The sequence below is a fragment of the Piliocolobus tephrosceles genome, chromosome 12 (assembly GCF_002776525.5).
Source record: "Piliocolobus tephrosceles isolate RC106 chromosome 12, ASM277652v3, whole genome shotgun sequence".
Taxonomy (NCBI): Eukaryota; Metazoa; Chordata; class Mammalia; order Primates; family Cercopithecidae; genus Piliocolobus; species Piliocolobus tephrosceles.
Genome location: NC_045445.1, coordinates 53,413,392 through 53,432,586, shown reverse-complemented (window position 1 = coordinate 53,432,586; position 19,195 = coordinate 53,413,392). Strand labels below are relative to the sequence as shown.

The 19,195-nt window shown below is 39.2% G+C and overlaps 1 protein-coding gene across 3 annotated transcripts in view; it reads right to left on the bottom strand.

The window, feature by feature from the left end:
- PCDH19 (protocadherin 19) overlaps nucleotides 1-19,195 on the bottom strand; it is a 111,458-nt gene that overhangs the window by 52,394 nt on the left and 39,869 nt on the right. For all 3 annotated transcript variants that reach the window (XM_023202890.1, XM_023202891.1, XM_023202892.1), the window contains one exon: nucleotides 2,302-2,360. In XM_023202890.1, coding sequence (XP_023058658.1) covers nucleotides 2,302-2,360 — 59 coding nt within the window. The remainder of the gene's footprint in view (nucleotides 1-2,301; nucleotides 2,361-19,195) is intronic.

Here is a 19,195-nt window from a genome sequence, read left to right as displayed (position 1 = left end):
ACTTAACACAGTTGGTCCCCAGAACAGCATAGCACACAAGATTCCCTGTATCTTTCTAAGTATTATGCTTCGTCTATACTCAATTGACCACACAAATTCCAAGGCCTTCAGGGTTTCCCAAAGCCCTCACAGCTCTCTAAACAGAACCCTGGCAAAAATGCATGTGTCCCTGAGTTTTCAGATGTTTCCTCTTGATCAAGGTGGTCCCTGGTTTTATTAAAAAAAAAAAAAAAAGCTATCTTTGATTTCATACAAAATCAGGAGACTTTTTCACCAAGAGTCCATTAAGTCTCGCTTGTGCCTTTTGTATGTGTCTATAAACAAAAAACATAAAATAATTAACCAAAATCAGAAGTTCCCAGTAAGTCTCAGCGCTGCTGTGGAAATACATGTATCCCGAAAGCCATTAATGTTTAAACATAAGTTTTTATCTTATCAGTCTACCTTGTAAATTGGATAGTCAGGACTGATGTAAGATGCAAGGGTGCCTGGGAGTCTTAGCTTTCTTCCAGGCTGTGACAATCAGACTCATATTATCAGGTTTTTAATTTTATTTATTTATTTTTCTTTTTGGTAGAGACGGTAGGGGGTGGGGGGGGGGGGTTGCACTATTTTGCCCAGGCTGGTCTCCAACTCCTGGCCTCAAGCAATCCTCCACCATCAGCTTCCCAAAGCACCGGGATTACAGGCATGAGTCACTGCGCCCAGCATCATGTTATCTGTTTAACCTGGCTATAGAATTCCCAGGTACCCTGAGTTAGCCCAAGGGGCCTGTGAGGCTAAGGCAAGTCACTGTTTTTATCAAAGTTTTAAAATGGAGCTTTGAAAGTAACAATCCGGAAGCAGAAAACAAAGCAGGTTTCTGCTACGAAGGCACTCTAATCAGTGCACTAAGAGGGTTATTTTTTTCTTTCTAAAACAAATTAAGTCAGATAATTTTGAGTTCCTCACCTTTTGCTTTTATTGTGTGAGCCAGGAAAATATTCGAAATGGATTCCTCCCAACCCCTCAAAAAAAAAAAAAAAAAAAAAAATTCTCAACTGTGCTTTCACTGATAATACAAGGGCTACCCATTTTCAGACAACTAATGATCGCCACTTAAGGTCACAAGCAATTCCAGACCAATACAGATAAACTTAGCATGCTTTAGGGGTTACTGAAGCCTCATGAATTAAATTAGACATGAATGCAAGTTTCCTGAAGCTTGTTTATTCCTTGAAATCTACTCTTCTGGTGATGTAACTTTATGGGATTAGAGCCAGCAAAATAACAGAATTTGCAAGTCTTCTCTGTTACAGCTCTAACATACCCTGCTTGCCTCTCTGTTTCATTTCTATTATTTGAACAAACATACTCAGAGTTCAATTTTAGCTGCAGAATAACCACTGGACCATGTAAGTGATATTTACATGAAACAGCAATAAAGGCATCATTTGAATGGTCAGGACTGGTCCTTCTGCGCAAGAGGTTATCTTCTTTGCTCAGTTTCCACCTTTTAGAGGGCTTCCCAAACTCCTTGTCCTTCTCCCACTGGGTGTAGCCCACTGCACCAGATGGGATCTTTCTTGGCAGTATTCAGCTCTGTACTCAACATCTATTATGGCTCCTTGGATACTAAATTATGACCAACCAATCACATAAATCTCAATTTTGTTTCCTCTGAAACACATCTAAATATTTTAAGAAGAATCAGGCAAATTTCTTTTTCTCTCTCATCTAGAAAGGAACGGATTAGCTTCTGTCATTAAAATATCCTTTAAATGATTTCAAAGTTGTTGAAATAGCATCAATCTCAAAACTCATGGGAAGTTCTACATGCATAAAATTTTTAAGGCTTTCCTTTATTTAAAGTGAAGAGCAACAAGAATTTTGGTATCAACATGATTGTGAAAGTTTTCTACTGTATATTTGTAATATCACATTAGAAATATTAAAAATAATATTAGAAATTAGAAATAATATTAGAAATAGGGAATATTTGTAATACCGGATTTCTGTCACTAGATAAAACTATATTTTAATATAATCCCAATTTTATTTTTAATTTTGAGTATTTATACATACATTTTCATACCAAGAAATGTAAAATGTCAACAGTGATTACCTTTGGTTGATGAAATTACCAGTGACATTTATTTACTTTTTTATGCTTTTCTCAATTTTCCAAACTTTCTACAATAAGTAGGTTAGACATTCATTTTTAAATCCCCCAAAAAAATACGGTTTAAAATTTTTAATCTGTTTTGCTTTTTAATGTTAAATCAAGCTTAGTTGTAGCAATAAGCAAGCAAACCAACATACCTTTTGATTAAATGGGCTCGGCTATTCACGTAGTTGGAGTCAAAAGAATAGTTTTCAGTCTGCAATGAGAAGAAAAAATTAAAAAGGTTACATAGATGATTCATAAGTAGATTTCGAACTATCCTACTTAGAAGGAATTTTTCTTCTGGGCCAAGAAGCAGTAAGTGAATTGGAACCCAAGGCCACAGTGGAACAGCAGCCTCTGCCTCCTTCAGGCCCTAGGGGCTCCTGGAGGCAGTAGCTCCCCACTGCAGACCAGGACAGCCTTGGCACAAACATTCCCTAGAATATGACTGGCTACTGATCATGCAACCACTTACCGAGAAGAGATAACGTGACCTACAATCCTTACAGAAACTAATTGCTTCCCATTCCCCAGTGGAGAAAATTCTATGTCCATCAAATTGACTGGAAGTTCAAAGGTATTTTTATTAGTAGTAGTAATTAACATGTTAAAATATTTATTCCAAAGATATGGAAATGCAGGCAAGGTAATCCCCCACTGTGGATTTAAACTCTGCACTTCCCTTTGTTTCAAGACATTTGCTCAGCACTGGTTATTCAGGAGGCCTTTGTTTTATCACAGATATAAAGGCAAACAAGCATTATGCCTAAAACAGGGTGAGGGGCAGTCCACAGGGGGTGCCAAAGCCTTTCATGTGAAACATGAAGTTTGCAAGCAAACTCCCATCTCAGCTCCTATCATTAGAACACCGCTGTTTAATCTGGTTACAGCAGACTGCTGGAGCAATGGCTTTATAAAAACAAATGCAGAATACCTGCCAGATGAAAGAGATGGAAAAACAGCTTATGATCACCCAGAGGTTGGAAGAACAAGAGGGGAAAAGCCTTAGAAGGGTGAAATCCAGAGAAAAGTCAACACTAAAGTAACTGAATGTCCTGGTAAAGTGATCTCACGCCCAGCACTAAAGTACTACTCTTCTTGAACCATCGTATAATCCAGAAACTACCCAAACACATCTCCCCGAACCTCTTGCCATCCCACTAGAAATCGCCACCATTCCCACTATTCCTTAGGAGCCTTCTGAAATTACTTTAACTGGGAGTGTGTGGAAAAGGAAACACAACTGCTATCTAGCAAACAAAATAGCAGATTCCTCTCAGACCTTTACCTGTCAGAAACTAACTGTTCTAGGCTCCTAGATGCAGCCCTTGCTTCCAAGGAGCTCACAGTTTGACGGAGAAGAAAACAGAACAGGCAATAGCAGATCCAGCTACCACATGGGCACCAAACAGCCAGCAGTCAGAGTACAGACCTCAAGTGCCTACAATAGGTAGTAACAGGGATGGTGAATGTGTGAAAGAGAGAAGGAGACAGTACTTCAAAGGAAACTAAACCCCAATATTGCCCTGCACTTACTCAGGTATGTTCACAAACCCACCCATGCCCTTCATTTGAAGATGGACCGTGTAATATCTACTCACACTGCTTTTATCTAGAAGTTTATATTCCCTTTTTAATGTAAACCCAAGCAATTTTTAATGCTATTGGAAGAATAGGTTGGGAGATTAAAAATCAAAAGTGTCGGTTCATTTCTGGTTTCTTTAGAGAGTGAATGCTGAAACTGTCACAAACAGGATTAGGAGGCAAACTTGAAGCTGTGTTAGGAATACAATCCAAGTATTTGCTGGAAGAAGTTTATCCAACAGTCAGTCAACCAACAAAGATGTTTAATTGTTGTACCAATATAACAGGTAAAAATGATGTTGGTTAAATGTGTTCATCTATGATATTCAGTACAATATATAATTTAACAAGTGGGAAGTTCACTACCCCACAAAAATTATGCTACCCTGTGGATGTGGTTTGGACCTGTGTCTCCACCCAAATCTCATGCTGAATTATAATCCTCAATGTTGGAGGTAGGGCCTGGTGGGAAGTGATTTGATCATGGTGGCGATTTCTCATGGATGGTTTAGCACCATCCCTCTTGGTACTGTCCTCTCGATAGTGAAGGTGTTCTCATCACATCTGGTTGTTTAAAAGTGTGTAGTCCCTCCTCCCCATCTCTCTCTCTTGCTGCTCTGGCCATGTGATATGCCTACTCCCCCTTAACCTTCCACCATGATTGTAAGTTTCCTTAGGCCTCCCCAGAAGCCAAGCAAATGTCAGCATCATGCCTCCTGCACAGTCTGCAGGACCATGGGCCAATTAAACCACTTTTCTTTACGAAATTACCCAGTCTCAGGTATTTCTTTAGGGCAACTTAAGAATGGACTAATACATCTGTTAAAACCCGGAATTGATTAAGCACTCAGCAGTTCAAATATTCATTTCACTCTGCAATCTTGGGCAAATTGCTTAACCCCTGTGTGCTTCAGTTTCCCTCTCTGTAAAATAGGGATAACAGAACATGAATCCAAAGGAGAATTTCAGCTGTGTTTATCAGACCCATAACAGGAATGGCGGGAATCCTGATCCCCTGCTTTATTCAGAACCTGCAACTAACTCCAAGTAGGATCAGGAATTTGACCTCATTCAGGCAATAAAATAGTGGCACATGCATGTTCCATCTCATCTTCCAAACTTACTAAACCATTTTTTCAAGAAGGTTAGTAAAGAAAGAAAAATACAAAAAGGAAATCTAGAGGATACTGGCTTTGCAGGAAAAGGATCAGCAGCAACCCAAGCTACTGTATTTAAAGAATCTGTCTTTACTGCCTTTAAAGAAGACAGTTCTCAAGTAGAAAATTTTCCATATCTTTGCATATGAAGGCATGGAACCTGTGTGCACTGTGCATCAAATATGAAGCTCCATGGTGACCTGACCTCCAGGCATGGTGCCAGAGCCACATGTTCAAGCAAAAAAGCAATACCATGAACATTTTATCGCTAATGAAAATACTACTTCTTGGTCCTAATGCCATAATATATCTCATCGTGAGAATTCCCACTCCCAGGCACTGAGTTGAGAAGAGACAAGTCTCGAGGGCTTGTTTGTAATTACCTTAACAATTCTTCCCCCAAATACAGTTCTGTTAACCTTGGGCAGATGTGCCAGGCATGATCTGCTACTGTAAAGAGGAGAATATCATAGAAGCTTATAACCTTCCTACCTTTCTTCCTCCTTTTTTAACTCCAAAGGAATAAACCACCCATTCTTATGGGTCCTGACCTTCAAATGAAAATATATTCCCCCAAATCAAAACAAACCATCATGGGCAGATGTCCCATGCTGCATCCTAATGCAATTAGTAGTGCTAGTCAATGTGGCAGGTTCCTAGAACCGATTTTCCCAGAATGGATGGGGCTATGCTGATTCACCCATTGTCTTGTGCCTTTGTAATCCGTCTCAGGTCTCTTTGTGAGGCAGCTGGGTTACAGTTATGGGAAAAATCTATGCAACAGAATTATTCTAATTGGACAGAATACACTATTCTGGCCTCATTAGTACTACATTCCAAACAACTGAGTTAACTGGCCATAGATGGGCTATTATATTATGGGTCTATGTATACTGACATCAAGTGTTCTAGCTCATACTGGTTCGAGGTGTATGCCCAAACCCAACTCCTGTGCACTGAGAGAGTATATTTTTTCACACTTCTGGTGGAGCAAAGGATGAGATTCAGATCATCCTGAAGAAGGAAATATTTTCTTAATGAACAGTTTGTATGTCTTAAGCCAGTGGCTCTCGGCCCTAACTACAAATGAGAATCAACTCAGAATCTTCTTCTTGTAAAACATAGAAAATAAAAATACTGTCACCAAGGACCCACTCCAAGAGATTCTGAGGTAATTAGCCTGGAATTGGACCCAGGCACTGGGTGGTTTTTTTAAAAGCTTTCCAGGAAATTTTAGTGTACCTCCAGGGTGGCAAATAACTGTCTTGAGCAAAGGACTGGCCACAGGCTCTGACCTAATGTGCTGCATTTTCTAAGGCAAGCCCAGTTGTTTAGAAGATGTCATTTCTTTTGTCAGATTATCTGCCAAGGTCATCTCAATATAGGATAAAGAACCACAGAAGAAATACATTCTTTAAGATATAATACAAAAGCCTTTTTTTTTTTTTTTTTTTGCATGAATGTATTGGCTCCTAGTTAGCCTTATTTAATCAAAATTTGCTTGACATTATTCCAATACCTTCTCTAAGTATGCTAAATGGCAAACAACATGAAACATTTGAGAGAGGAAATTTTCTCTAAATGTCACATTAATTTCACTAGGAAATGTCCCCATTTCTAATGAGACAGGCAGGTTAGCACAAGAACACAGCAAAGAGATAAGAACAACATTTGCTTTGGAAAAACTTAATTCTGACATTACAAAAATGGGTCTAGAGCAAACTTTTTTATTTCATCTCAGTGGTAAATAAGAGTCACTTTCTTATTATTTAGTATATTTATCACAAATTCTTTTTCTTTTTCTTGAGACGGAGTCTTGCTCTGTGGCCCAGGCTGGAGTGCAGTGGCTGGATCTCAGCTCACTGCAAGTTCCGCCTCCCAGGTTTACGCCATTCTCCTGCCTCAGCCTCCCGAGTAGCTGAGACTACAGGCGCCCACCACCTCGCCCGGCTAGTTTTTTTTTTTTTTTGTATTTTTTAGTAGAGACGGGGTTTCACCATGTTAGCCAGGATGGTCTCGATTTCCTGACCTCGTGATCCGCCCGTCTCGGCCTCCCAAAATGACAAATTCTTTTTCTAATTTGAATTCTTTGTCCTTGGGTGTAACACTGAAAGCAGGTGTCTCACTTGACCTAGGTTTAATAAAATTTTGATTTTTAAAAATTCTCAAACAATAAATAATTCTGGACAGCTCAGTTTTCCAGATAGCTTAGGGCATTCTCCTTTAAGAACTAAAACTTTGATTTAAAATCCTAACCATCTGCCTTGTTTCTGAAACATATCACAAAGTTGCCCTCCTTAAAATAGGGTATAAAAACATAAGTTAACCACTTATTGGTTACTTAGGAGCATCTTTATAAATGTAAATTATTACCCCATGCAGGTTTTGCCTGTATACTCAACGGTCCCAAACTGCTGTGGTTTTTTTCTTGTCTTTAATTTTTAACATAGGATCGTCACCAACCTTCCATCAAACATAGTGTTTTTAACTTTTCAGTGCTGTTGGTATATCAAAAGTAGCTTTTCTTCCATTTCAAGTTTGATGCTTTTACTCTACTGTGTTCTTGGAAACTATACAATTATATTTGTGTCCAGAAAAAAAGAGTTGCGACGTTCTGCATAGAGAGCTGAGATGTTGCGGTCCTAAGGGGGAAATTACATGAACTTTAATATAGGGACTTTTGTGCAATGTTTTGGTTTTCATTGTTTGTTTGGGTATTTGTTTGTTAGCTGCTTGGGAGCTTTATTTGCTTACTATTTGTTGTTCTCAGCTTTCTTCTGGATATAGGAGGATTCTAGTAAGACGTTTGGGTGGGGGATATGTTATTACATTTCTACGTTAGTTAAGTCTGGCATATCAGAAGTCAAATACTTCCACTTTGTGAGGCCCCCAAGGTACCAGAGAATGCCCTACTTTAATTGTCATTTTGCATTACTTTTACAGTTCACTGAATCGTGCCCTAGTCTCTAGAAGAGTGACTGCAGCTCTCAGCACCACATTTATCAGCAGAGAGACTTCGACCCTAAGGAGAAAGAAGCCCAACAAATGCAGATATATCCAGGACTAGACTCTTTGTCCAGTGGCACAAATCCCAGGTCACTATACCAAGTAAAAAAAAGGTTGCAGACACTGGGATTAAAACAGAGGTTACTCAAATCTTTAGATTTTCATTTGAAAATGAATGATACTTTTAAGCTACACTTTTAAAGTCCCATCAAGCTGAAAAGCATTATAACTGTAACTTGCTACCTAATTTTTTAAAGGTTTTAAGTCTTAAGTCACTTTAGCAATCAAAACAGGAAAACTGGAATCCTATATCAGATATACAACCAAGTGATTATAAAATGCTGCTTCTTTTTTTAACTACTGACTTCCAATAATGATAATTGTGTCCACTGACCCATAATGAAAAGACCCAAACCTTTCCTAAAGCTGGTTGCTGTTTTAGATATTCAAATGGCCATCTCCTCACAAAGATGGTTTTTGGAAATGAGATAATAAATAGTTTTGCCTACTTCCTATCCCCAACACATAAAAATGAATATGTAAATTCTATATAAAAATAAAGCTGACGTGCCTCCAGCTAGAATGCATATTCAAAGACTCATCCATCCAGACAGCAGCAACCGAAGCAGGAATTAGTGAAGGTGGAATAAAAGGCACCATCCCCAGCTGCCAACATTACAAAGTTCATATTTGCCCTGAACTAGAAAACATGTTAGGTAAACTCCTCCTAACCACTTATTGTCAATCGTATGCTCCCCACACACCCCAGCCCTAATTCAAATTCATTCTCTCTCTTTCTCTCTCTCTCTCTCTCTCACACACACACACACACAGATTGACTACAGAAAGCAGTGTGGTGTAGTGGGGACAGCTGGATTCTCTCCCTAGGATTGTCATTAACTTACAGATGACCTTGGATAAATCACATTAACCCTCTTGAGGCCTTAAATTATCTATCTTTAAAATGAGGAGAATAACCAAAAGGATTCCATGTTGCCTTCAAGCTCCAACAATTCTAGCCATCTAAAACACAGTGATTCTCAATTTATTCAGTTATTTATCCAGTAAGCATGAACCAAACCCTGGGAATTAAAAAAAAAAATAGCCTGCACCTTCAAGGAGCTCACAAACCAACGGATCTTCTACCAGAGATGATCAAAATGTCAGACATTCAGGTAAATACACATACACAGACTGGCACCTATGTACCTGCAGATACATGCATATACTTGTACGCAGGCTAGTGGAGTGCAACTTAGAGAATTACACTGCTACTTTGTAGAACTAAATAACCCCCTAATGGCTCAATGACTGTAGGTGACTCATATAAGAGAATCTGGCCCTCATATGTGTCATATGTATATAACCCACATCATAAAGGGCAAGAAACCTCCCTATCTTATCAAATACGTTATACAATTCATAAAGTTCTTAGAAATAGCTCGTATATCTGTCCTTTTGGCTCCATTTCCACAGCCTTCATCACCTTGTGCCATTGTTTTCTCACCTTCATTTGTTCTACCTCATTCTGCAAAATGCTGTTTGGAAAATCTTCCTCACCCACTATTTTCATCACATCACTTCTCTTTTCAAGACCTTACAGTGGCTCCTTGTTGCAATTAACATTTAATCTAAATGAAGTCCTTAGCTAAGCAGTCATCCAACACAAGCCATCTAATTCCCCTCATTTCTAATATATCTCCATCACTGATCATCCCACATTGCTTAGTATTTTCTCAGCACTTTGTATACAGACTGTACCATGTAATTATGCATTTCCTCAGGTTCTATGATTATTTCATGTGTAGTGTGTCAGTTCATCTCTCAACGGGACTGGAAGCTCTCTTCTGAGGTCCCTGTGCCATCTGCCACAATGCTAGACATTTAGCGTGTGTTCGTGTAATGCATCAATGAATGATCAGAGAAGAGATGGAAGGGATTAAGAATGAGGCTACTTATCACAATTAAGGAAGGTGACCAAGTTTATTAGGCCAAGGTGGTTCTACTTCTTCAGAAAGCATCCACTCTGCACACTGCCTTCTGTAGTTACAATTTGTTCGCTGTTATCATTCCCAACTACTACCTTATAAATACACAACAGCCTATATATAACTATAAGGGATAAGATGACACAGTTAGGTGCTTTCTGTCCATCTAACTCCATCAGTCCTACCACATCTCTGTGAATGGTGGTGACAACGTATGTTAGTGTTCCCAAACCCAAGTAGATAACGTTCCTGTGAGAAGACGAGGGTTCACCAGAATGTAGACCTCTGAGTCACAGATTGACAGTGTGGCAGCTACTTTTCTACAGGTGGTAAACAACTCTAGCATCCCACTGACTGTCAGGACAGGGATATCAATGAGAAACACAGGCCATGTGGTTAACATTCAACAAACTAAAGTGAAAGAATTCCCCTCCTAGCAGCCTCTCATTATCATTCCTATTGTTTCACTGGCACCAGTGATGTGGTCACCCTACCTAGAGGAGGCAAAGATGGCTTAGGGAAAGCACTTTTCTTTGATCTCATCTTTGGGTCAAAGTTATGCCTTTAGAAGAGCAACCCAGTTGTGAATTTCACTACAGAGGCCTCCTTGAGAAACCTAGCAGCTGTCTGCAGTAATCCATATAATTCAAAGCCTGCTGAAAGACGAGCCTAAACACCATACCATAAAACAAATACAAGTTTCTGAATAAGGCCCTCGACCCTTTTCTAAGTCCTTTGTGGGCATAGTGCACTCTGAAATATTATCTGCTTATAGAAAGCTCTCTGGAAGCAGTTAATGCCTATTATATGTACAAATGCAAAATCAACAATATCTTGGCATGAGTAAGAGTACCTCAAGAGCAAATAAAATGAAAAATCCAGTCATGTAAGTCAAACTATTTAATCCCATGTAAACAGAACTTAATGGAGAACCAAATAGTTCTCAACCACATTTGTCAGTGGAACAAATTCTGGAGTCCAATCACCCTCCCGAACATATAACAACAACACATTAAAGCTATTTTGCAGGCACAGAGTGCCTTTCATCCCCAAATATCAAAGCACTTTACAAGCAAGTGCCAACTGTTATTTCCCCTTTAAAGAGCCATGAAAACAAACCCACAGGTTAAGTGCTACAGCCACATTAAGTACTAACTCAGCTAGAGCATGTCGCAACAAGGACAATAAGAGAAACCCCAGGAGCACCGTTCTTGGCATTTTCTGCTACTGGGATAGGAAGCAATCAGAAAACAGTAACATCAGGGAAGTGATTAGCCTGCTTCCTACCTATGTTTCTCTGAGTGATTTCCTTGGCTCATTCCAGTGAAAGGGTCAGGGGAGTATAGTCCAGCACTTAGACAAAGGAAAAACTTGGCACACACTAACTGGAAATCATTCTCCAGACCTAGCTGGAGGGCCTAGTCACAGAGCCCAAGGGATCCAGAAATGAGCCACTTTGTTCCCCAAAACCTTGATGACCATTTTGGTTGCCCTTTAGAGACACTGGCAACCATTGTTAGAAGGTGACCTAAGATGTAAGATTAATAGTCATGATGGTGGTTTCAATTTTAGAAGTTATGATTTGGTAAAGCTGGTCCAACTGACAATAATAAACCCATATAAGATCTCCCACAAGAGGGTTGGGCATTGTGGCTCATGCCTGTAACCCCAATGACTTGGAAGACTGAGATGGGAGGATCGCTTAAGGCCAGGAGTTCAAGACCAGCCTGGGCAACATAGTGAGAGCCCATCTCTAATAAAGAAATAAATATACACATATATACATATACATAATATATACACATATATGTACACACATATAAGAGTGCGTGTGTATGTGTAATCTCCCACAAGCAATGGGGTCCAGGAACCCACAGTATGAGCTCTCCTGGATCCAGCCTACCTTTGAGCCCTTCTGGCCCAGAGAAGGACCCTCTGAACCTGAGCTGGACCATTCCTTTCTGCTAAATTCTAGTATATCAGTGCCTCAGTTCTCTGCCACTTACCAGCTACAGAGCCCTGACTGCCTGCAGAGTGTGCAGAGTACAATTTCTATTGAGTAAGCTTTGTCAGCTGAAAAGACTTTCAAAATATTTAGAGAAAGCGGCGGGTGGCCATGCGCCTTTGGGCCAAAACAACACCCCCAAATTCTGTTCCGACCCCAATCCCATTATTTATATTATGTGCCACTAAAAACCCAGTTGCCTCTACAAGCTTATTTAAGACTGAAGGAGCAACAGCCTTTGGCATATCATTCTAAATTCATTTCCCTTGTACCAGCTTGTTGCTCAAGCCCGTAAAATGTGATCATGCTGACAAAAAACAATCAAGTGATAGACCATCTTGGAAATAGTGAATGCATTAACGTCTAATATTGATGTTTTCTAATTAGATACAATACAATAGATCATTTTCTTGTTTGTGATCAATGAAACCTGCCATAGTTCTCTTTTGTTGCAGATATTTTGATTACTGCCTTGGCAGACAGAGGGGTGTCTCACTACACTGAAATGAGTAGAGTCAAAGATATGTACACACAGCATTCACTTATATTTACTGTCACAAAAATATAAACAGATTATTTATTTCTGACCTTTAAGTACTCATTTCAGATTTAATGAGGCACAATAAACATTTCTCAAACTCAGATTCCATGGTTGCTTAACACTGGCAGCCCTCTAATTATGACTGTAGTAAACAAAGGGCATTTGGCTCTGTTGAAATTATTAGGCACAGAAGGAAACCCACAGGAGCCTCCAGTTTCTAGCAACTTAAACAAGCATTGCAGCAAATCAGCATTGGAGGCAAGATAGAGCTTATACTTTGGCATCACTTCATAAACTGTAACTGAGAAGCAATAAGAAGATGACTCAAAAAATAATAATAGACATGTTTACTCATTCTCTAAAATGTCCCACCTGTCCTTCTCCCAAATCCTCACAGTGCTTCTCATTTTATTTGGGAAGGGGGATGAGGAGGGATGAGGGCAGGTTAGAATTTGATCTGATTTAAAATAGAGATAAACCAAAAGGCTACTATCTGACATGAGAGTGCTGGCAACCATGCACAGAAAGCCACAATTGCACTTCACAAAGTGGCTAATATTATCAGCATCTTGAAACTGCCAGAGTATTAGAAATCTGTAATGCAGTTATGCAAGGCACCGACAGAACAATTACTAAAGCACCTTGTATTTCCATGAAATCTTTTATCACAAAGACTTCCAGAATGTCTAACTGGCTGTTATAAAAAGGGTTCATGTCCCCCCACAGCTGAAACACAATAGTCATTTTGCACCAGTAACAGTAAGCATAAAAAGATTGCAAAAGAGAGAAAAACTACTAAACCTCAGAAAACACATAAAGAAGAAGAATGTTTTTAGATAGGGAGAAAACAGACACCCAAGTTCATAACTGGGGCTGAAGGTAGCTACATTTTCTCAGATCTCATGGCACAAAATTGAAGAATTTTCCTTCTCATGCAGCCAGCAAGACTTCCATGAGTTGCTGCATGACTGTAATGGAGCAGATGCTTCCTGTTAGTAAGAATTAGCATTTGAAAATGGACACAATACACAAAAACTTGCCTTTTCTTTTTCTCAAAGCCTTTTAAAAAACATTAACTATCTAATCCCCCTGCTGCCTTTATGAGCTAAATAAATATTATTAACCCCCTTAATGGCATTACAGAAGAGGTCAAGAGACTTGCCCTCTACTACACAGAAGCATCTAGCATCTGCAACTAGAATTTGAGACTCTTCATGCCAGGTCCTGTGCTCACACCACTAGGCCACACCTCATTAGGATTCCGGAAAATGCATTGAAATCAAAGTAAATAGGACTGCCTGACTAGGTATACTATTTGGGCGAAAGAAAATACACTAGCCTGCTTAAACACGACAGGTTCAAAGGCAGTGAACACAACCAGAGCAATTTCCTCCTGCAGGCAGATTAAGAAATGAAATAATGAGGGGAACACCTCACTCTACCTCTGCTATCAGACTCCCAGCAGCAAAAATCAGGACCAATTTTAAACCTAACTGTCAAAAAACAAAAGTTAACACGGTCAGAAACATAACGCTGTACTATGTCAGACAGCATACTCCTCAACCAGTGGTGGCTGATGTCTCCTTTCCTTTCCCCACATTGTTCTCAGTTTCCTCCCTCCACAGCTCTCGCTTGGACAATTTTTCAAATATGTTTAGAAACCTCTTTCTTCTTTCACTCTTATGTACACACCTTTCTCTTGAAGGAAGCTTTCCTCATCCTGGTCAGCTCAATACCTGTGTCTATTTGATAACAAAGAAACATTTTTGTGGGGGCTAAACCAGTAGAAACAGGTGTGGTCAGTCATTTCTTAACTCTGTGTGTGTGTGTGTCTATATATAGTTATATATGCGTGTATTATATATATTTTTTGTGAGGGAAACAATGATGTACCTTTGTGTACAGATATTTTTAAATGTTGGTTCCTGGTAGACCCAGCTTCAGTTAGGGTCAAAAGTTGCTCTGGAGATTGTTTCCTGCAGATGGTTGTAAGCTTTGAAAAAAAGCACATAAGAAAAAAAATTAAAAGAAAAATCCTACAAAGCTTCCAATCACAGAGCCTTCAAGATGAAAATAGAAAAAGTTCTTACTCGCTGTGTGACCTTGCAGACATCATGGAGCCTCTCTGACTAGATCATTAGAAATATCTATAAAATGGAAATAATATCAGCCGGGTGCAGTGGCTCACGCCTGTAATCTTAGCACTTTGGGAGGCCGAGGCAGACGCATCAACTGAGGTCAGGAGTTCGAGACCAGCCTGCCCAACATGGTGAAACCCTGTCTCTACTAAAAATACAAAAAAGTTAGCCAGGCGTAATGGTGGGCGCCTGTAATCCCAGCTACTGGGGAGGCTGAGGCAGGATAAACACTTGAACCCGGGAGGCAGAGGTTGCAGTAAGCCAAGATCACACCACTGCACTCCAGCCTGGGCAACAAGAGCGAAACTCCATCTCAAAAGAAAAGAAAAATGAAAATAATATCTGTCCCAAATACCTTCTAGGGGATATTTTTTTTAGGACCAAATGTACAACCACTTTCCAAAACTGTGAATCACCAGACAAATGACGTCTTCTTATCAGATCGTAAACTTGATTTCTTCTAAATATTTATTTCTATGTCCAACTACATTCCCATTGAATATTGTGAATAGTTTTCTTTCTGAGGTTTCCTACTAGGATATTTTATCTTAGTCTCCCTTTATCTATGCTATCAGAAAAAGAATAATGTGGTGAAGAGTTGTGTTTTTGGCATGGGAAGTTTTATATATATATATATAGAGAGAGAGAGAGAGGCATATAATATATATTCTGTACATGATAAATATGTATAAAATATATTTTATATATTATAATATATATATTTTATATACCCAACTTCTCTAATTGCTGATTCAATAGGAATACAAGGAGCCTTATCTACCACAGCAGACCCTTTAGGTAGAATGTGCGTGTGTGTGTGTGTGTGTGTGTGTGTGTGTGTGTGTGTGAGAGAGAGAGAGAGGGAGAGGGAGAGAGAAAGAGAGCTAACATTCAGCTTAAAGAGAGTTGAAATGACCTCACACCATCTGAAATTACGTGAAAAGCAAGATTTCAGACACTTTAAAAGCTTTTATAAACTAGTTTTCTTTGACCCATTTTCTTCCTTCATTATGACTGAACTGTCACAGAGTATCCTTTCTTTATGGCAGGGTTGGGGGAGGGGAGTGGGGGAACCTCATGTCATGGTTGAGTAACACACATTAGCATGCATAATTCAGAGCTGGCAGCTGGAAAGGAGCCATTCAAGGGCTAGTGTAGTATTTGGATAGGAAAACAGGGTTAAAGGACAGGGGCAAATTGACTGAAGCTTTCTATGATCCAACTCAGGACCTCCTTGGAGCCTGACTATGGGCTCACACTACCATTCCTCAGAGGTGTGCTGTCCAATAGCATAGACATTAGCCACATGTAGCTAGTTAAATTTAAATTCACAAAAATTAAACTAAATTAAAATTTTAGTTTTTCAATCATAGTAGCCACATTCCAAGTGTTCAGTAACCACATGTGGCTGGCATGTCCTGGACGGGGCAGACATAGAGCATTTCCATAATCACAGAAAGTTCTATTGGACAGCAGTACCTTAGAGAGAAACCGGAGGCTTGTCACCCAGGATTTGTCGGTTCTGAAATGTTACCTAAGAAAATATAAGGAATATACTTACCTCTATCACATCACCTAACACATTGTGTTGCTTAGTTATATCTCACTCCCACTAGGTTGGAGAACTCCTTAAGGGCAAGAACCACATCTTTAGTATTGGTATCTTCAGTGTCTGTCACTGTTCCTGGCACTGGCTAAGTGCTCACCCACTGTTGGTTAACTGATTAAAAGCTGATAGGAATCTCTCACCTGTTTCTTTCATAGATTGAATCAGAAATGCAAAGTTTGCAAAGCTCTTTTAAGAAAGGCTGCTGTGCTTCCTAGACTTGTATTTGTTTCAACATTTCCCAAGAACTTAGTAGGAAAAACTGGCTTAAGTCAAAAACAAACTAACATTCTGTTTCCCCATCCCTCTATGCCCATCTCTTTCATTTATCCAAAGTATCGCTTATAAACCTAAAAAATTAGAATCCCGTATTTATTAACATAAAAATGCCAATGTGTAATACACATAATATTGAACATGATATAATTCACACCTTCAAAGACAGTGTTTTACAATCTAGCACAATGAGAAACACCTGTAGAACTGTGTATCTCAATGGTCCAATTTTTAAAATTATTTTCTCAAATAACACCTTGCATTAATATAGCAATTGTTTTTTTTACAGAGCCTTGACCTATGTTCCCTTCTAATAACCACAACAGTCTGAAGATGTATATAGGCAAAATACTCCTTTCCCTTTTTAACAGATGGAAAAACTGAGGCCCAAAAGTTTCTGAATCCATGATCATAGCCAATTACTGGCAGAGTCAGAGCAAGAACGTAAGACTCCTTCTTTCCAAACCAGGGGACCTTCCACCCAGTCTAAATTTATAAATAGTAGAAAATGGAAGTCCAATTGGCTCACTTACTGCTTTTGCTTTCAATCTATAGTCCCTTCTGAGATCTATCCTTCATACATTAAAAAATACATTTTTATGCAATATTAATTATTTCTTCAGGTCATGGTAGAGCCTACAGTAGCTTTATTGCCAAATGTAGTCATTTGCAAAGGTTCTTGAAATCATTACTGCAACCTGACAATGCTATGCTGTCCACTGAAGGCTTTGAAAAACTGAAAAATTCCCCTTTGGGCTCATGAACAATCACAGAATATATATCCGTAAAGCATTAAAATTCAATATGACCTTAGAGTTCAACTAATCTATAATCTCTGTCTTGCACACGCACGCACACACACACGATATTTTGAAGATAAGGAAATGGGCCCAGAGAAACTTACAACCACCCCCAAAGCGACGCAGCTGGTTATTAGAAACTCAGGCATGGGTTCAGAACTGAGCTCTTCTGACATTCTCTCTACTTGCCCAGCTCCTTCTTGTTATTTCTCTTAAGAAGTCCTGGAAGAATAAAATCTAATACTCAAAGTCTTGTCAACTAAATTTCTCATGGGAGGAAAAAAGTGAAATTTAGTGTAAATGATGTTTGTAGATCACATCTTGTCAATACTCTACCATTAAGAAAATTAATTGTTCCCAGGGATATTGCAGAAAGAGGATGTACGATCCACCCAAGGAAACAGACTGCCTTTAGCTGAGTGATCCGGAGAATACTGAATGATAAAGCTCTGTGAAATATGGCCTCATTCTAGCAAATGACTTGCTTTGTTGCCACTTAAATTGCTCATCTATAATTGCTAGAGATAAACTGCAATCAAAATACAGTATCTTCTATTAGTTTTGCCCACTGGGGATTGTTTGATCATAGTGAAATTATCTAAAAGGTAAATTTTCTCATTTTTACTGCCTCAGTGGAAAGAAACTTCTCTGGCATTAGACCACCAAGGGGAGCTGGAACGATGACAAGTATTGCTCCCTGGTGAAGGGAGCTTTTTTCTTCTCTAAATAGTACTGAGCAACTAACTCTAACCTTCTGCCTTTGCAACTAACAACACCTAAGTAGAAAAGGGAAAATCTGTTCTGCTCACTCCCTAAAAGCATCCATCTCAGGCTTACTTGCTTTCCCGTGCTGGAGTCATACCTTTGCAGTTCAGATTTCAGTAATTCATATTTGGTGATCATTTGGATAGAGCTAGGCTGCTGTATCTATTTTTATAAAGGTTTGCTGGGCAAATTGTGGTATCAACAAGGTTACAAGGAAAATGTTTAAAGAGAATAAATTGTTTTTAAGCACTTTAGAAGCAATTTACAAACAATAAATATGTTAATTGCACATCGTTCTTATTTATTCATTAAAACAAGTCCAAGGACTTCTACTTGGCAAAACTTCCTGGCACAGACTTTATTAGTCTACTTCTTCTTATTCTATGAACTTGAAAGTAATAAAATTGAATTTCTTTTCTATCTGTAATTCTGACTGCCCTACTCCCAAATAAGTCTCAATCAGATTTGACTATGCCGTATAAAGCATGAGTAAAATGAAAAGCCATCAGCCCCGGGTCAAAAGACAAAAAAGTCACTGAAGATCCTGCACTATGTTTAAGACTTCTCTTTGCACAAGGTGCAGGCAACCAGTAATGAAAAGGGGTAGATGGAATTGATGAGAAGGGTAGAAGAAAAAGGCAAAAATAGATCATTCAGAGGCTTCCCCACAATTGAAAAGCTTTGCCTTATGCTCCCTAGCTGTCCTCGACTGACTGTTGCAGAACAAATGACAGCTTGTACAGCTTAGGGCTGAAATAACTTAATTCAATTCAACAAATACTGTTAAGACTACGTGTCAGGCCCCATGGGAGATGGTAGGGATCTGGAGATTAACCAGATTCCACTCCTGCCCTCAAGGAGTTCACATTTCTAGTGTCGGGGACAGTTAAGTGGAGAGACAATTATAATGCAGGGTTATAAGTGCTACCACAGTGGCATCTCAGTCAATTTGTGTTACTATGACAAAACACCTAAGACTAGGAAACTTATAAAGAAAGGAAATTTATTTATCACAGTTCTGGAGGCTGGGAAGTCCAAGATCAAGGTATCAACAGATTTGGTGTCTGATGAGAGCTGCTCTCTGCTTCCAAGATGGTACCTTGCTGCTGTACCTTTCTCTGGACAGGAGTAACATGGTGTCTTCACATGGCAGAAGACAGAAGGACAAAAAGGTGCTGGTTGG